General features: G+C 42.5%; 1 protein-coding gene across 1 annotated transcript in view; it reads right to left on the minus strand.

Moving 5' to 3' along the window:
* LOC311222668 (capping protein, Arp2/3 and myosin-I linker protein 3-like) overlaps positions 1–16,662 on the minus strand; it is a gene marked incomplete at its 5' end in the record, with an annotated part of 86,266 nt that overhangs the window by 36,788 nt on the left and 32,816 nt on the right. The window contains 8 exon segments of the mRNA XM_084307264.1: positions 3,091–3,189; positions 5,048–5,119; positions 5,125–5,140; positions 8,699–8,767; positions 9,296–9,468; positions 10,242–10,296; positions 16,487–16,598; positions 16,601–16,646. Of these exon segments, the coding sequence (XP_084163390.1) occupies positions 3,091–3,189; positions 5,048–5,119; positions 5,125–5,140; positions 8,699–8,767; positions 9,296–9,468; positions 10,242–10,296; positions 16,487–16,598; positions 16,601–16,646 (642 nt within the window).

Genomic DNA, 16,662 nt, shown 5'->3' on the forward strand with positions numbered 1-16,662 from the left:
TTACTAGCTTCTCGAAGCACTTCATGGCTATGGAGGTGAGAGCTACAGGGCGGTAGTCGTTGAGGCAAGCAGGCTTGGATTTTTTGGGTACAGGGATAATAGTGGACTTCTTCAGGCAGGTGGGGATGACAGCCTGTTCTAAGGACAGGTTAAATATGTCAGTGAATACTGGGGCCAGTTGGTCGGCACAGACTTTTAGGACGCGGCCGGGGATGCCGTCTGGACCTGCTGCCTTCCTGATATTCACTTTTTTAAAGGTCCGCCTCACCTCATGCTCTGTTACCCTGAACACTGCGCCTCCATCAGCAGCCGACCCCCCCCCCCCCCCATTGCCGAGGCTTGTGAGCTGGTGTTGTTATTACCAGCATCCGTGAATATAAGCGTTATACGGGATTTGGGACTAGTATATTTTCTGGAAGGCTAGATATAGGGCTAATAGCTGCTAACGTTATATCCAGGGCTTGACATAAACTTTTTGGCTCACTAGCCACTGTGGCTAGTGGTTTTCCAAAGTCACTAGCCACTCAGCATTTTCACCAGCCAAAAATCACCACACTAAATAATTTTTTCATCAATACGTTCCCATTTTATAGTGTGATGATGAATAGGTTTAAAATTAAAATGCATATGATCGGTATCATGTTCCACCATGAATGCATGAAAGGGGGGGCGAGGGACGTTGTTTCTGATTATTGATTACCAATAACGGCATTCGTTATTGTAGCATCATACACTGATGTGTCATGATGTCATGATGTCATGTATGTTGTGTATGTCATAAATGTCACTATAAATTGAAAATGGGGGACCCTGATGTAAACAAGACAAACGTCTTTCTCTGGTCTGCATCCCCTCAACAATTGTGTGTATTGAGCCGTACTGTATTGTACCTATTCTGCAATCTGTTAAATAAAGTTTTCATTCATTCATCGGCTGGTTGGCTATGCTAACAAGGCCTGATCAGCATGAAATCGTTCTTACCTGTGGCCGGTTGGATCCCAAAAAGGATTTCCCAGTTATTGATCGCCATCTGGTAGATCGATATGTCCATTGGCTGATGCTATATTCCTTTACTGCATACTGAATTCGGCGTCGCAAAAGGTATTCCATGCGATCTGATGAAGGCATAGCTTCACGCTAACAGAAAAAGTAGGCCTGAATGAAAAAAATTTACATCTGGTCTGAAAACAAGGAGTACTCCATTCTCGAGACAGCACCACTACCAGGATCTGGCCGGTAATGCACTTTTCCGAATTGTTGTGGGAGTTGTAGTATTATGTTGTATCACTTGGATTGACTTAATTATTGCCGATGCCTTTTGTAGACTACAATGTTTTTTTTTCGTAGAAAAAAAGTCACCGGCCACTGTGGCCGGTAGAATGACAGAGTTACCGGCCACAGCCGAATTCTACCAGCATTTGGCCGGTGGTCAGGTGTTAATGTCAAGCCCTGGTTATATCCAATGGCATTTCCGTTTTACAGATGCTACAGAAATAATTCAAACTGCATATGATCGGCACGATCCCAAAGCATGTATGCATGAAAGGGGGGGGGGGGGGGGGGGGGACGTTGTTTATTATTATTGATTACTAGGGATGCTCGATATTGGCTTTTTTACCGATACCGATATACCGATATTGTCCAACTCTTAATTTCCGATACCGATATCAACCGATACCGATATATGCAGGGTCCCCCCCCCCCCCCCCCCCCCAAAAAAACGGAATAATTTCAGGTAATTAACATTACTATCTCTTGTTGTGGAATTAACATTATGCATACTTTTGACAATAAATAAAATCTGAATTTGTTCTTACTTGCTTGCCTGGGTAAATAAAGGTTATAGAAATGTTAAAAAAAATTTAAAATAAAAAGACATTTGAAAACCGATACCGATATTTTCCGCTATCACATTTTAATGCCAATATCGGTAGGCCGATAATATCGGACATCCCTATTGATTACCAATAACCGTGTTCGTCTAACTAGCCATCACATAGGCCGATCGCCTGGATGGCTATCAAAACAATGCCCGATCGGGCTGTAATTTACGTGAAAAAGATCTTACCATGAACCGGTTGGATCCACCCGAGCATTTCCCCGTTATCGATCGCCATCTGGTAGATCGATATGTCCATTGGCTGATGATAAATCCCCTTATTGCATAGTGAAATCCACAATTCAAAACGTATCCTGTGCAACAGACAATAGCTATCGCTTCAGATGAGTAGAAAACTACATTAGAGATCCAAAAAAAGAAAGACAACTTCTGCCACAGGGAACACTCTATTATCTCGATAGCGCCCCTAAGAGGATCTGGCCGGTATTGCATGTTGGCGAATTCAAAGAGTAGGGTAAATCTGCAGTGCCGCTCGGCGACCTTGAATAGGTTATTAAAATGGAATAAAAGCAATAACAACTTGCCACGGATATATCCGTGCTTCTGTCCACAACAGGTGGAATCGAAACACGGAGATCTCCGTGCTTGGGCGCCATTGTGTTAAGTGTCATTGCGTATTATTAATTTGATTGAAATTACGTAGTTATGGGTTACATTTATATATATTTTTCATATGATCAAAAAGTGGGGGTGCAAGAGCACACGTTTGCTCCCCCAAGTTCAATTGTGGGGGTGCAGCTGCTCCACATGCTCCATTGGTCAGGCGCCAGTGTGTGCGCATACACGTCTCATTCACACACACAAATATTTACAGGGATCTTGTGTATTTACAGAGATCATGTGAGTAGCATAGAGTTCCTGCAAGAGCTGATCCACGATGGATTTGGTGAAATAAACTAAAACTAAAACAAACACACACATACACGCACAAATATTTACCAGGATTTTCTTTTTGTATTGACGAGGGTCTTGTGGGTGTTATAGAGTTCTTACAAGACCTTATCCATGATGAATTTTGTGAGATAAACACACACACACACACACACACACACACACACACACACACACACACACACACACACACACACACACACACACACACACACACACACACACACACACACACACAACACACACACACACACACACACACACACACACACACACACACACACACACACACACATTACCTGTTCAGCGGTGCTAGTGACTAGGCCTTGGTGCAGTCGTAGGGCCTGTCTCTGGGAGAAGCGTTGTGTCTGGTTGTTTCTCAACAGAGCACGCTGGATCTGAGGACCAGGGAGGTACATGACATCATTGGTTCTCAATATCTTTCATGTCACGGACCCCCAAATTCATACACATGAGGCAGCAGACCCCCCCCCCCCCCGTTTGATAAGATCATGTCTCTGGGACCCCCATCTGAGCAGATCTTTAGATAGATATGAACATTTCCAGAATTCCAGAACCGTGTCTATACTGTGTTTGAGGAGATATTCATGGAGGAAGTAAAACCTATGATAAGAACTTTAACTGAATGAAATAGTCAAATTAAATTGTTCCACATTTTTTACTGGAACCCCCTTAAGGACCCATGGGAATGACTGCAGTAGGGGTACCAGTAGGTACTGCCATTCATGCCATCATGCCATACTGTGTATATATATACTAATGGCCAGACAAATATATTAAGGAAAAAGACGAGATGAACACTGCTGGGACTGACTGTAGCAGAGGAAATAGACTAGTAGTAAATAGAGTAGAGAAATAAAGCATAGTAGGAAAAAGTAGATGGAAGGCAGTCAGGAGGAAACTAGAGGGTTACAGGAAGAATCAACCAAAATCACTGTCTTTAACTCAATCAGTGCCGCCCACGTAATATTACGTGATTGCCAGACAACCGTTGGGTGCCAGACCACATAATATTACGTGTTCGGCTCATTTTAATTTTTTTTCTATTTTTAATATCCTATTTAATGCCAGGAACCCATATGTTCCCGTTAGAAGCCCTACTGGATACCGGCCAGATTCTCCCAGGTGGCGGTATCGAGCTGCAGTAAACCTTGGTCCAGACCCTTGTGTTACACTGTAAGGTCTCCGAGCGCAGATTTTTACTACACGGCAAGGCTAGAGCTTCAATCGGTCGCATCAAAACGTCTATGGGACATCCGATGCATATGCTGTGATTGATTATGCCGTGGCCCTAATCAACATTGGATGTACCAGATGGCGATCAAATAATTGGAATATATTTTTGGAATACTCCCGGCCACAGGTAAGGACTATCTGGCGTATATTCTGGCTTGATCATGCAATGTTTTCATACCGATCGGGCTGCTAAGCGTTTTTAGCATTCAATACTAATGCATGGTAATCAATAATCAGAAACGACTTACCCCGCCCCCCCCCCCCCCCTTTATGAAGTCATGATGGAACATGATACCGATCAAATGCATTTGGATTTTTAACTCTAGCTTGTGTAGGGCTGAAACGCCAATCGATTTAACGTTATTAGCTTAGCACCTTATAACTAGCTTTGCAGGAATTATCCGACCATTCCGATATAACGTTCATATTCATTACGGTATAAAACGGGAACGTATTGATGAAAAAAATATTTCTTTATGGCATATTGAAGGGAAGGTTATACTGTCAATAGACAATGACATTGGACCCATAGCTATAATATAAAATATAGATTTAGCTCTACAAACAAGGTGACACACTCCTATCTTTTAAAGCGTGGCATTGCTACCACAGGATGAGGCCAATAGCTGGCACTGATTGAGTTAATGAATAAATACTGAGTAATAAGAATAAGAATAAGAATAATAAATAAATGTATAGGTATATACATGTATTGTAGTCATTTATAGATGCTAGATTTTGCAATTGAAATTCCTTTTCCTACGAGAATGGAGACTTTGCCCTTGACCTAAGAGGGTTAGGTTGAATCTCAATCTTGGGATTTGAAGGCCTTGAACACTAGAGATATTGTCTGACTGAGTGCCCAAAAGCACAATTAATTACACATATCAGAAACCACACCATTCTTGGCTGTTTGATAGATTTTCTTTGTCAATTAATATTTTTTTATATTTTGTGTTGATTTTCCCTCAACAACTGGGCTTGGTCTCAGACGCCAACCTTGGTCAGTGCCTGCTCTGTCCTCTCGGGGGCGCTGCGATACGCCTGGCTGATGTCACTGAGGGGTAGGGGCTATACTGCAAGGTGAAATTACTGAGAGAGAGGAAAGAGAAGAAGAAGAAGAAGAAGAAGAGAAGAAGAAGAAGAAGAAGAAGAAGAAGAAGAAGAAGAAGAAGAAGAAGAAGAAGAAGAAGAAGAAGAAGAAGAAGAAGAAGAAGAGAAGAAGAGAAAGAAGAAGAAGAAGAAGAAGAAGAAGAAGAAGAGAAGAGGAAGGGAGACAGGTTTGAGGTATTGCAGGAGGACAGTAGTATTGCAGAGGCTGTCTGGCTAAAAAGAGAGAACAAAGTGGATTTCAGATTCAAGGGTTACTTAAGGTTAAAGCAGGGGTCAGCAACCTTTAGTATCAAAAGAGCCACTTTTCCCCGTCCCACAAAATAAAATGCTCAGGGAGCCGCACAACCTATTTACCCTTAAAATGAAGATAACACAGTGTATACGTTTTATATATCCCCAAGCATACCCCACATTTAGCATAAAATGCCTGACAATTGCATACCCAAAGTAATTTGCGATTTATTATACTTTATACTTATAGCACACAGTTTGTTGCATTAATGGGATTATAAAGCAACAAAAAGAAAAAATTTGACTTTTTAATTGCTGTTTTTACCTGTTATAACAAAGGAAAACCTCAAACTCTTATGAAGAGGAGAAGAAATACTGGCTGTGTAGACCTATTTTTTAATAAAACACAGAAGAGGAGACAAAACACTGGTGTCTGTAGACCGACTTTGAAATAAAACCCTGAACTATTCAGGTATATTTGAGTCCTTCCCTTATTTGTGGAACATTTATCAAATAAAAAGTAGTCCACTTTGAAAAAAGACCTTGTAGACCTACTTTTAAATAAAACACAGAAAAGGAGAAAAAACACTGACATCTGTAGACCTACTTTTAAATAAAACCCTGAACTATGCAGCTCTATTAGAATCCTTCCCTTATTTGTGGAAAATCTATAAAATTAAAAGTAAATTTTTCGTTGTTCGCAAATTTCGCACCACATATCAGGCATACAGGCAAGCCTTTTGTTGACTAAATATCTTAGTTGATGAAATATTTTTTCATTTCAGTGTCACAGTATGACACCGATCTCCAAAATAAGAGAAAAAAAAAGTAATTTTATTTTTTATTTTTTTGTCCGAGGGAGCCGCAGCTGATTGGCTAAAGAGCCGCATGCGGCCTCGAGGCAGGTTGCGGCAGGTTGCCGACCCCTGGGTTAAAGGAACACACCAACTTTTTGGGAAATTAGCTTATTTGCCATCTACCCTGGAGTTAGACAAGCAGATACATCCCCCCCCCCCCCCCCTCACAGTGAGCTGTGGTGTTCCACAAGGAAGGATACTAGGACCGCTACTATTCCTAATTTATGCAAATGACATGTCGTCAGCTTGTGACTGCAACTTGTTCCTGTTTGCGGACGACTCAGCCCTGCTGGTCTCTGACAAGAACAAGTTACAGGTTGAAAAAGCCCTCAGCTTGGAACTAGGCAAAATCTGCATATGGCTCGCCGACAACAAACTATCGTTACACATGGGCAAAACAGAGTCCATTCTCTTCGGTTCAAATAACAAACTCAGCAAGACCGACGGCTTCTCAGTTACAGTGGGTGACAATATTGTCACAAGGAAAGATGAAATTACCTACCTGGGTTCCATCCTAGTGGCTAATCTTTCCTGTGACAAAATGGCATCCAATGTAATAAAAAAAAGTCAACCAACGAACTCGAGTCTTGTACCGGATCTCCTCTCTGGTAAACAAGAATACCCTGAAGACTCTGGCAGGAGCACTCATTCAAGGGTACTACGACTATGCTTGCACCTCATGGTACCAAAGCACCTCAAAGGCACTAAAAAACTAATTACAAACATCTCAAAACAAACTAGTCAGACTACTGCTTGACCTGACTCCTAGAACCCACCTCACCCCTGCCCACTTTGATAACCTAGGATGGCTTAGAGTAGACGACAGAGTACAGCAACTTGCAATGGCGGGCCTGGTCTACAAGATACACTACACGACCAAGGTACCCATGTACATGTCAAAATACTTCCCAAAGGTCAGTGAATACCACGATCACAACACCAGAGGGAGCTCCACAAATCATGTTAAACCCAGATTCGGCTCAAACAAGGGACTAAACACGTTTCGCAATTATGCCACATCAATGTGGAACGCCCTACCCAAAGCTATAAAGGAATGTGAATCACTACCCACTTTCAAAAACACTCTCAAAGAACACCTACGGGAGACTGCAATTCGAAACTGGCCCCTACAAATGTCCTAACCCAGTTGTACAGTAAATTACCAAGTATGGCTTTGTCAGTATCCCCCCCACCTCCAATGTACAGCCGCCCACCCACCCACCCAACCCCACCCCACATACCCAACCTCCTCCAATGTACAGTTTCTATGTGAAATGTATATACACTCTTTTTCTGGATACTTTTTGTATCACAAACAGTACTGTATTTGCAAATCTGGTATGTCATAAATGTATAGATGTAGCAGTACTGTCTATCTGTATGTCGTGTGTGTCATATATGTTATGATGAATTGAAAATGGGGGACCCTGTTGTAAACAAGACGAAAGTATTTCTCTGGTCTGCATCCCCTTAACAATTGTATGTATTGAGCTGTACTGTACTGTACCCATTCTGCAATCTGTTAATAAACTTTTCAATCAATCAATCAATCAAACCATTTTCTTCTCTGTGCATGCATTAGGCTAAGGGAACAGCCGCACTGTTAGCCTAGCTTAGCGTCATTCACTGGAAGTAGGTATGCCAGTGTAGCCTAGTTCCCAACAGTCACGAAATACACTCCAAATACAACTCCAAAACGTTCCTGTAAACATGTTGTGACCTATGTATTTACCATGTGGAAAAAGATTATAAAAATTTTGACATTTTCGTTTTCTAAGCAGATATATACTCAGATTATTTTTTTTGCCGAACCACTGCTGCCTGGGGACCGTGATTTCATCACCTCAAAAGCCCTGTTGCTTTTTGAAAAACTGGGCTTTTGAGGTGATGAAATCACTGCAAATGTATCTGCTTGTCTAACTCCAGGGTAGATGGCAAATAAGCAAATTTCCCAAAAAGTTGGCGTGTTCCTTTAATATCCCCAGTGGACAGAATCTGTGCCAAAATATCACTTCCACGCCAGGCTGTGGGACTCAGATAGAGTGAGTAATACTTTGATTCAGATAAATATCACTGCCTTGCCAAGCTGTGGGACTCAGATAGAGTGGGTAATACTAAAGATCACTGCCGTGTCAGGCTGTGGGACTTGGATAGAGTGAGTAATACTTTGATCTATGCGGCCATGTCATCCTTTAGCCTAAAGGTAAGCCTGGACCATTTGCGATAGCAGAGTGGGAAGCAACAATTTGCTTGGTTTGAATGATACATTTCAGCCTATTTAACGCAATAAACTAACGCTCTAAAGAGAGGAACGACTAAAACAACGGCCTCCAAGGCCAATGTCCTCATCACGATGGCAATGTGGGGTATTGATTTGTTTTGTTGCCTGAATTCTGGCGTACACAACATTACATAACGTTTTATATTTGTGATGTTTTATCGTTCTTACTGTTCAAGTGCACGAGCCACGTCTAGAAAGCCTGTTGCGGAGGTGTTGTTGTGATCCCATGTCACACTCCTGCAGGGAGACGGTAGAAGCACATACCTCCATATCACAACACAACTTCTGAAGCAAGATATTCAAAGCCAAAGCTGTGATACTTTCACAACTACATTCTTCATGCATTCAAACAAGAGTTTTGCACAATGATTTTATTTGTGGATGGAAAATAAGCTTTTTGGAACATTCTTCCTCTGTCAATAATCAAATTATAGGTCTGTTTTACTCCAATGTTTACAAACATTACCAACATAAACAAACCTTTTACAGTTACAAAACATAGCAAACGCGTATTAAAATCTCAACCTGTTGTCTAGTTTCAGTCCTAGCATCTAGAATCAACTAGAGAATAAAAACATGCTATCTTTAATTTTTGGTGATGGGGCCACCCATTATGTTTGGATTCCTGATCGGGCCTTTAATCTCTCTAAATCCTTCATTCCCTTCTTTCTTCATTTCCCCTACGCCAAGCACTTCCCTCCTCTCGTGGCTAAAACGCGTATATACAAGATTATACGGTTAGCGAGGTCGGCTACGCCGCCGTACCTGAGCGTGGTGTTGATCTGCATGGCTTTGCTCAGCATCTTGGCTCCGATGTCGTCCATGTTGTTTCCGCTCAGGTCCACTTTCCTCAGACAGGTGTTGCTGCCCAGAGCGTTGACCAGCACCGTGCCTCGTGAGCGCAGCCGCGAGTCGGCCAGCGACAAAGACTGCAGGGCCTGAGTAACGGGGGATGAAGGAATGAGAGAAGAAGAAGCGAAGGGTTAATAAAAAACGGAGAGTAGAAATAGGAGACATAAAAAAAGTCACAGGAGCAGGTTTAGTACCAGTAAAAGGTCTGGGCCGCATACAAAATAAATGATCTCAGAGCAATGTGTCATAGCGTTACACTGAGAGTGAATAATTTAGAGAGCACAATATGTCACAATCCTCAATAACAAAGGCTACACACAAGACGCGCTGTGGTCGATGGGGAGGCTTCTCTTCAGGGCTACGTTGACGACATTTTAAACGGTGTACGTATAAATTAATTATAGTGTGTGTTGCTATATGATGATTGTGCATGTACCGGGGAGGGGTATATCATAAAGGTGGCGACCAGTAAAAGGTGTACTGGCGCGGTTAAGGCAGGTTTTCTTATCGGCGATGAGAAAAAAAATCACGTATCCAGGATATCTACTGTAAAAGTGTTGAAAACGGCGTTCTTTGGATAAGGATGATCTAGATTTAACTGTAAGAATATGATTACAGTAGTGTCCTCTTGTACTGCTGTAGGAATAGTACAGTAACGACCTGCCTTGAGGTATTAGCATCATACTTGAAGCCAAGAAAGTCAAAACCGTGACTTGGCGTTTTCTGTGTGTTTTTCCCCCGACTCATCCAATTCTTTATTCACGTAGTTTAAAAATGTAGTTTAAAACCTGCGTCCGACCGTATACCTTTTAAAATATGCATTGTTGTAGAAGTGCTGACACGCGGCTTTATAACTCACGCATTCTTCCTCTTGTATGAGTTGAACCAGCTTCTGGAGGACCTCATCCAGAACCCTGGAGGTACAAAAAAGCCACGGGGGGGGGGGGGGGTTGGGTTGAGAGGCACAGTTCAGATGATGAGACTCTGCGTGAGCCAGCACAAGTAATTTCCTGCTGCTATCGTCCTCGCCTGCCTGAGGAACGACAGTCTCTTTGGAGATGGAAAAAGTCATGCATGCAAGCAAACACACACTCGGTGCAGTCAAGCCCCGCTGGACCCAGCGCTGCGCTTCACTGGCTGCATATCACAGCCGCTCAAATGACTGTATAGCGAGATGAACTTATGAGACACAATGAAAATCCTGTTTTACAATCTCAATGCATTTTTTTTCCCTGCGACCAGCAGCTCTATAACTCTGTCTGTCTATAACCCTCAAATGGTTAAATGGTCAAACGGTTTTCACCCTAGGAGGCTGAAATTTGGCAGGGAGGTCAAGGGAGAGTGTGTGAAGGGTGTGTGTGTGTGTGTGTGTGTGTGTGTGTGTGTGTGCAGGCACGTGCACACATAGAGGCCAAGGGGTGCTTGAGCACCTGCCTTTTTGAGCCGCATCAAAAAAGTGCCCTTTTTGAAAAAAAATATAAATAAATTTTTTTTTTTTTTTTTTTTTTTACCGTTAAGCATATAGACTGCCCTTCCAACTGAAAAATGTCAGGATAGAATCAAAATATTAGGTAAAGAGAGAGAGATGCCCCATATTCCATTGCAGTTTGCACAGCCTCCTCAGCATGCCTCTCCACGTACCTATATATTTTATGCATAGCGTGGGTGGTGATGATGATGATGATAGAAACCGCTGTGGCGCATACAGTTGAATGCTGGTATTACACTCATTGAGGGACACAAAGAAGTCAAGTCCGATGGGATTTGGGAATCTCAAATTCAAATCGGGATTGGAATAAAAAATGCATTTATATTAAACAATACAGAATATACAGCACTTCTTGGGGTCTGTAGGGTAAGCACTTATTCCCTCCCCCCTGAACATTTATGGAGATGTATGGGCCTTTTAAGTCAGTGATAAAAATGTCTTTCAAGGATAAGTGAGCTCCTGCACTGATTATTATAGTTCAATATTCAATATTTGATCACCAAAACCCCCCAAAAAGCATAAAAAGGGGGCCCCCACCCGAAAAGGGCCCTTAAAAATCGTGCTTGCGCGCTACGTGCGCTCGGTTAATATATACACACAAGTGTAGTGCCCTTTTCAGCCTTTGAGCACCTCCCCCTCTAAAGTCCTGTGCACGTCCCTGTGTGTGTGTGTGTGTGTGTGTGTGTGTGTGTGTGTGTGTGTGTGTGTGTGTGTGTGTGTGTCTGTGTGTGTGTGTGTGTGTGTGTGTGTGTGTGTGTGTGTGTGTGTGTGTGTGTGTGTGTGTGTGTGTGTGTGTGTGTGTGTGTGTGTGTGTGTGTGTGTGTTCATGTCGATTGGCTAGAAGGGAGCATGGTAATGGGAGTGGCCTATTGCGAAAAGGTTGCAGCTATTGCAAATTCGTGCTTGTTTAACAGGAGGTATTTTAGCTAATTCAAAGGGCAGCCGGGAATCGAACCTGAGTTGCCCAGACCAGAGGGGACAGCACTAACCAAGACTATAGCACTAACCAAGACTATAGCACTAACCAAGACCACAGACTATAGCACTAACCAAGACCACAGACTACAGCACTAACCAAGACCACAGACTATAGCACTAACCAAGACCATAGACTATAGCACTAACCAAGACCACAGACTATAGCACTAACCAAGACCACAGACTATAGCACTAACCAAGACCACAGACTATAGCACTAACCAAGACCACAGACTATAACACTAACCAAGACCACAGACTATAGCACTAACCAAGACCACAGACTATAGCACTAACCAAGACCACAGACTACAGCACTAACCAAGACCACAGACTATAGCACTAACCAAGACCATAGACTATAGCACTAACCAAGACCACAGACTAGCACTAACCAAGACCACAGACTATAGCACTAACCAAGACCACAGACTATAGCACTAACCAAGACCACATACTATAACACTAACCAAGACCACAGACTATAGCACTAACCAAGACCACATACTATAGCACTAACCAAGACCACATACTATAGCACTAACCAAGACCACATACTATAACACTAACCAAGACCACATACTATAGCACTAACCAAGACCACAGACTATAGCACTAACCAAGACCACATACTATAACACTAACCAAGACCACAGACTATAGCACTAACCAAGACCACAGACTATAACACTAACCAAGACCACAGACTATAGCACTAACCAAGACCACAGACTATAACACTAACCAAGACCACAGACTATAGCACTAACCAAGACCACAGACTAGTACTAACCAAGACCACAGACTATAGCACTAACCAAGACCACAGACTATAACACTAACCAAGACCACAGACTAGCACTAACCAAGACCACAGACTAGTACTAACCAAGACCACAGACTATAACACTAACCAAGACCACAGACTATAACACTAACCAAGACCACAGACTATAACACTAACCAAGACCACAGACTATAACACTAACCAAGACCACAGACTATAGCACTAACCAAGACCACATACTATAACACTAACCAAGACCACAGACTAGCACTAACCAAAGGCGGCTGGGTGGTGTAGCGGAGATTGCGCTCGTCACCAATGCAAGAGACTCCGGTATCGAATCCCAGTCTCAGCATTGCCTTCGGCTTGGGCCGGCCGTCGTACTAGCTCGTTTGGCAGAGTCAGCGGGTGGAAGTCGATGGGTGGGGATTGGACGTTGTGGACAGCGACCCCTACAGGTCGGTTACTTGGGAGACGCCTGCACAGCAGAGACAGGAAGTGGCGAGGGTAGTCTGAGCCTCCCATGCATTACACCTCGCCAATGAGAGTCCGCACTGGCAGGCGAAAAGATGTGACAGGCTGCCTCCTCGTGTGCCGAAGGGAACACGTGATGCAAGGCTTCTATCCTCTCTACAACCGACCAGTGGGGGGCATAGTCAAGCAACGTTCAAGTAGGGCTGGGCGATATAACGATAACGATAAATATCACGATATATTTTAATAATCGATATCGAATAGCGAAATTAAAAAAAATCGATTTTTTTTTTTTTTTTATATATATATTTTTTTTTTTTTTTTGATCTGCAACAGGGCAGTGGACATACTTGTCTTTCTTGCCTGCAACTTAAAGTAATGTCTTTGCTTGTCCAAATGACAATACTGACCAAATTGAGATTTATTTTTCTCTTGTCCATTTATTTTGTTTGCTTTCTAATTTAAAATACATTTTGAAACCGTCTGTACACAGTAGGCTATGTATGCTAGCAGAACTAGACTCCAGTCACGGTGCACATGTGCGGTGGTTTGTCCACCAAAAAAGCGCCAAAAGATCGAAAATAAACTAACAGAGCCAGAACTGTTCAACTCCTCTGGAGCCACAGCCAGCAGAGAAGCCGGTTTACTTTAGCTTTTAAACCAGCTGCAGCCTGAGAACTGGAGTGTGAGGGGATGTAACACTAAAGATGGCGGCAACGACAAAGAATTGCTGCAAAATAAACATACATCTGTTGTTAAAAAAAAAGAAAAAAAAAATGTTATACTTATAACAATTCGATAATTATCGATATCGAGAAATAAAATAAAATGATCATATCGTTATCGCGATATGATTTTTTTCCATATCGCCCAGCCCTACGTTCAAGACAGGGGAGGGGAGAATTGGATACACTAAGTTGGGATGGGAGAAAAATAGAAAATAAGGAGAAAAAGTGGGGGGAAAAAAAGAAAATACTAGCACTAACCAAGACCACAGACTATAGCACTAACCAAGACCACAGACTAGTACTAACCAAGACCACAGACTAGCACTAACCAAGACCACAGACTATAGCACTAACCAAGACCACAGACTATAGCACTAACCAAGACCACAGACTAGTACTAACCAAGACCACAGACTAGCACTAACCAAGACCACAGACTATAGCACTAACCAAGACCACAGACTATAGCACTAACCAAGACCACAGACTAGTACTAACCAAGACCACAGACTAGCACTAACCAAGACCACAGACTATAGCACTAACCAAGACCACAGACTATAGCACTAACCAAGACCACAGACTATAGCACTAACCAAGACCACAGACTATAGCACTAACCAAGACCACAGACTATAACACTAACCAAGACCACATACTATAGCACTAACCAAGACCACAGACTAGCACTAACCAAGACCACAGACTATAGCACTAACCAAGACCACAGACTAGCACTAACCAAGACCATATACTAGCACTAACCAAGACCATAGACTATAGCACTAACCAAGACCACAGACTATATCACTAACCAAGACCACAGACTATAGCACTAACCAAGACCACAGACTATAGCACTAACCAAGACCACAGACTATAGCACTAACCAAGACCACAGACTAGTACTAACCAAGACCATAGACTAGTACTAACCAAGACCATAGACTAGCACTAACCAAGACCATAGACTATAGCACTAACCAAGACCACAGACTATAGCACTAACCAAGACCATAGACTAGTACTAACCAAGACCATAGACTAGTACTAACCAAGACCATAGACTAGTACTAACCAAGACCATAGACTATAACACTAACCAAGACCACAGACTATAGCACTAACCAAGACCACAGACTAGTACTAACCAAGACCACAGACTAGTACTAACCAAGACCATAGACTATAGCACTAACCAAGACCACAGACTATAGCACTAACCAAGACCATAGACTATAACACTAACCAAGACCACATACTATAGCACTAACCAAGACCACATACTATAACACTAACCAAGACCATAGACTATAACACTAACCAAGACCACATACTATAGCACTAACCAAGACCACAGACTATAGCACTAACCAAGACCACAGACTAGTACTAACCAAGACCATAGACTATAGCACTAACCAAGACCATAGACTATAACACTAACCAAGACCACATACTATAGCACTAACCAAGACCACAGACTATAGCACTAACCAAGACCACAGACTAGTACTAACCAAGACCATAGACTATAGCACTAACCAAGACCACAGACTATAGCACTAACCAAGACCACATACTATAGCACTAACCAAGACCACATACTATAACACTAACCAAGACCACAGACTATAACACTAACCAAGACCACAGACTATAGCACTAACCAAGACCACAGACTAGTACTAACCAAGACCATAGACTAGTACTAACCAAGACCATAGACTAGTACTAACCAAGACCATAGACTAGCACTAACCAAGACCATAGACTATAGCACTAACCAAGACCACAGACTATAGCACTAACCAAGACCACAGACTAGTACTAACCAAGACCATAGACTAGCACTAACCAAGACCATATACTAGTACTAACCAAGACCATAGACTAGCACTAACCAAGACCATAGACTATAGCACTAACCAAGACCACAGACTATAGCACTAACCAAGACCACAGACTAGTACTAACCAAGACCATAGACTAGCACTAACCAAGACCATAGACTAGTACTAACCAAGACCATAGACTAGTACTAACCAAGACCATAGACTAGCACTAACCAAGACCATAGACTAGTACTAACCAAGACCATAGACTAGCACTAACCAAGACCATAGACTAGTACTAACCAGACCACAGACTAGCACTAACCAAGACCACAGACTATAGCACTAACCAAGACCACAGACTATAACACTAACCAAGACCAAAGACTATAGCACTAACCAAGACCACAGACTAGCACTAACCAAGACCACAGACTATAGCACTAACCAAGACCACAGACTATAGCACTAACCAAGACCACAGACTATAACACTAACCAAGACCATAGACTATATCATAGAAATCTAGATAATTAGGCAAATATATTTTTTATTTAAGGTTTGGTTGTTCTTCTAATATTCTACTCAAGTCCAGTAACCGCACAATATGCCACTGGTGGTCGTGTTCTCAAGCCTGCAGCTATTCTTTCACTTTCGATGGCGAATTCATTAAATAGAATTTCACCAGTGAAATAGAATTTCACCAGTGAAATAGATTTAGGCTTTCACCCACCCACTATATTATTTTGAGAAGTATTTTAAGAACACACACAGAAACACTGCGGAAAGAGTGTGCCAGAGGACCAGCAGTACCTGCTCTTGATGTTGAAGTTCTTGCCCAGATGAAGGTGTTTGAGGGAGGAATGTCTGGAGAGGGCTGGGAGAACTGTGAGAAGGTCTGCATCAAGACCTGTACACACACACACACACACACACACACACACACACACACACACCCACACACACACACACACTCACACACACACACA

Source organism: Notolepis coatsorum (genome assembly GCF_963971535.1).
Source record: "Notolepis coatsorum genome assembly, chromosome: 2".
Taxonomy (NCBI): Eukaryota; Metazoa; Chordata; class Actinopteri; order Aulopiformes; family Paralepididae; genus Notolepis; species Notolepis coatsorum.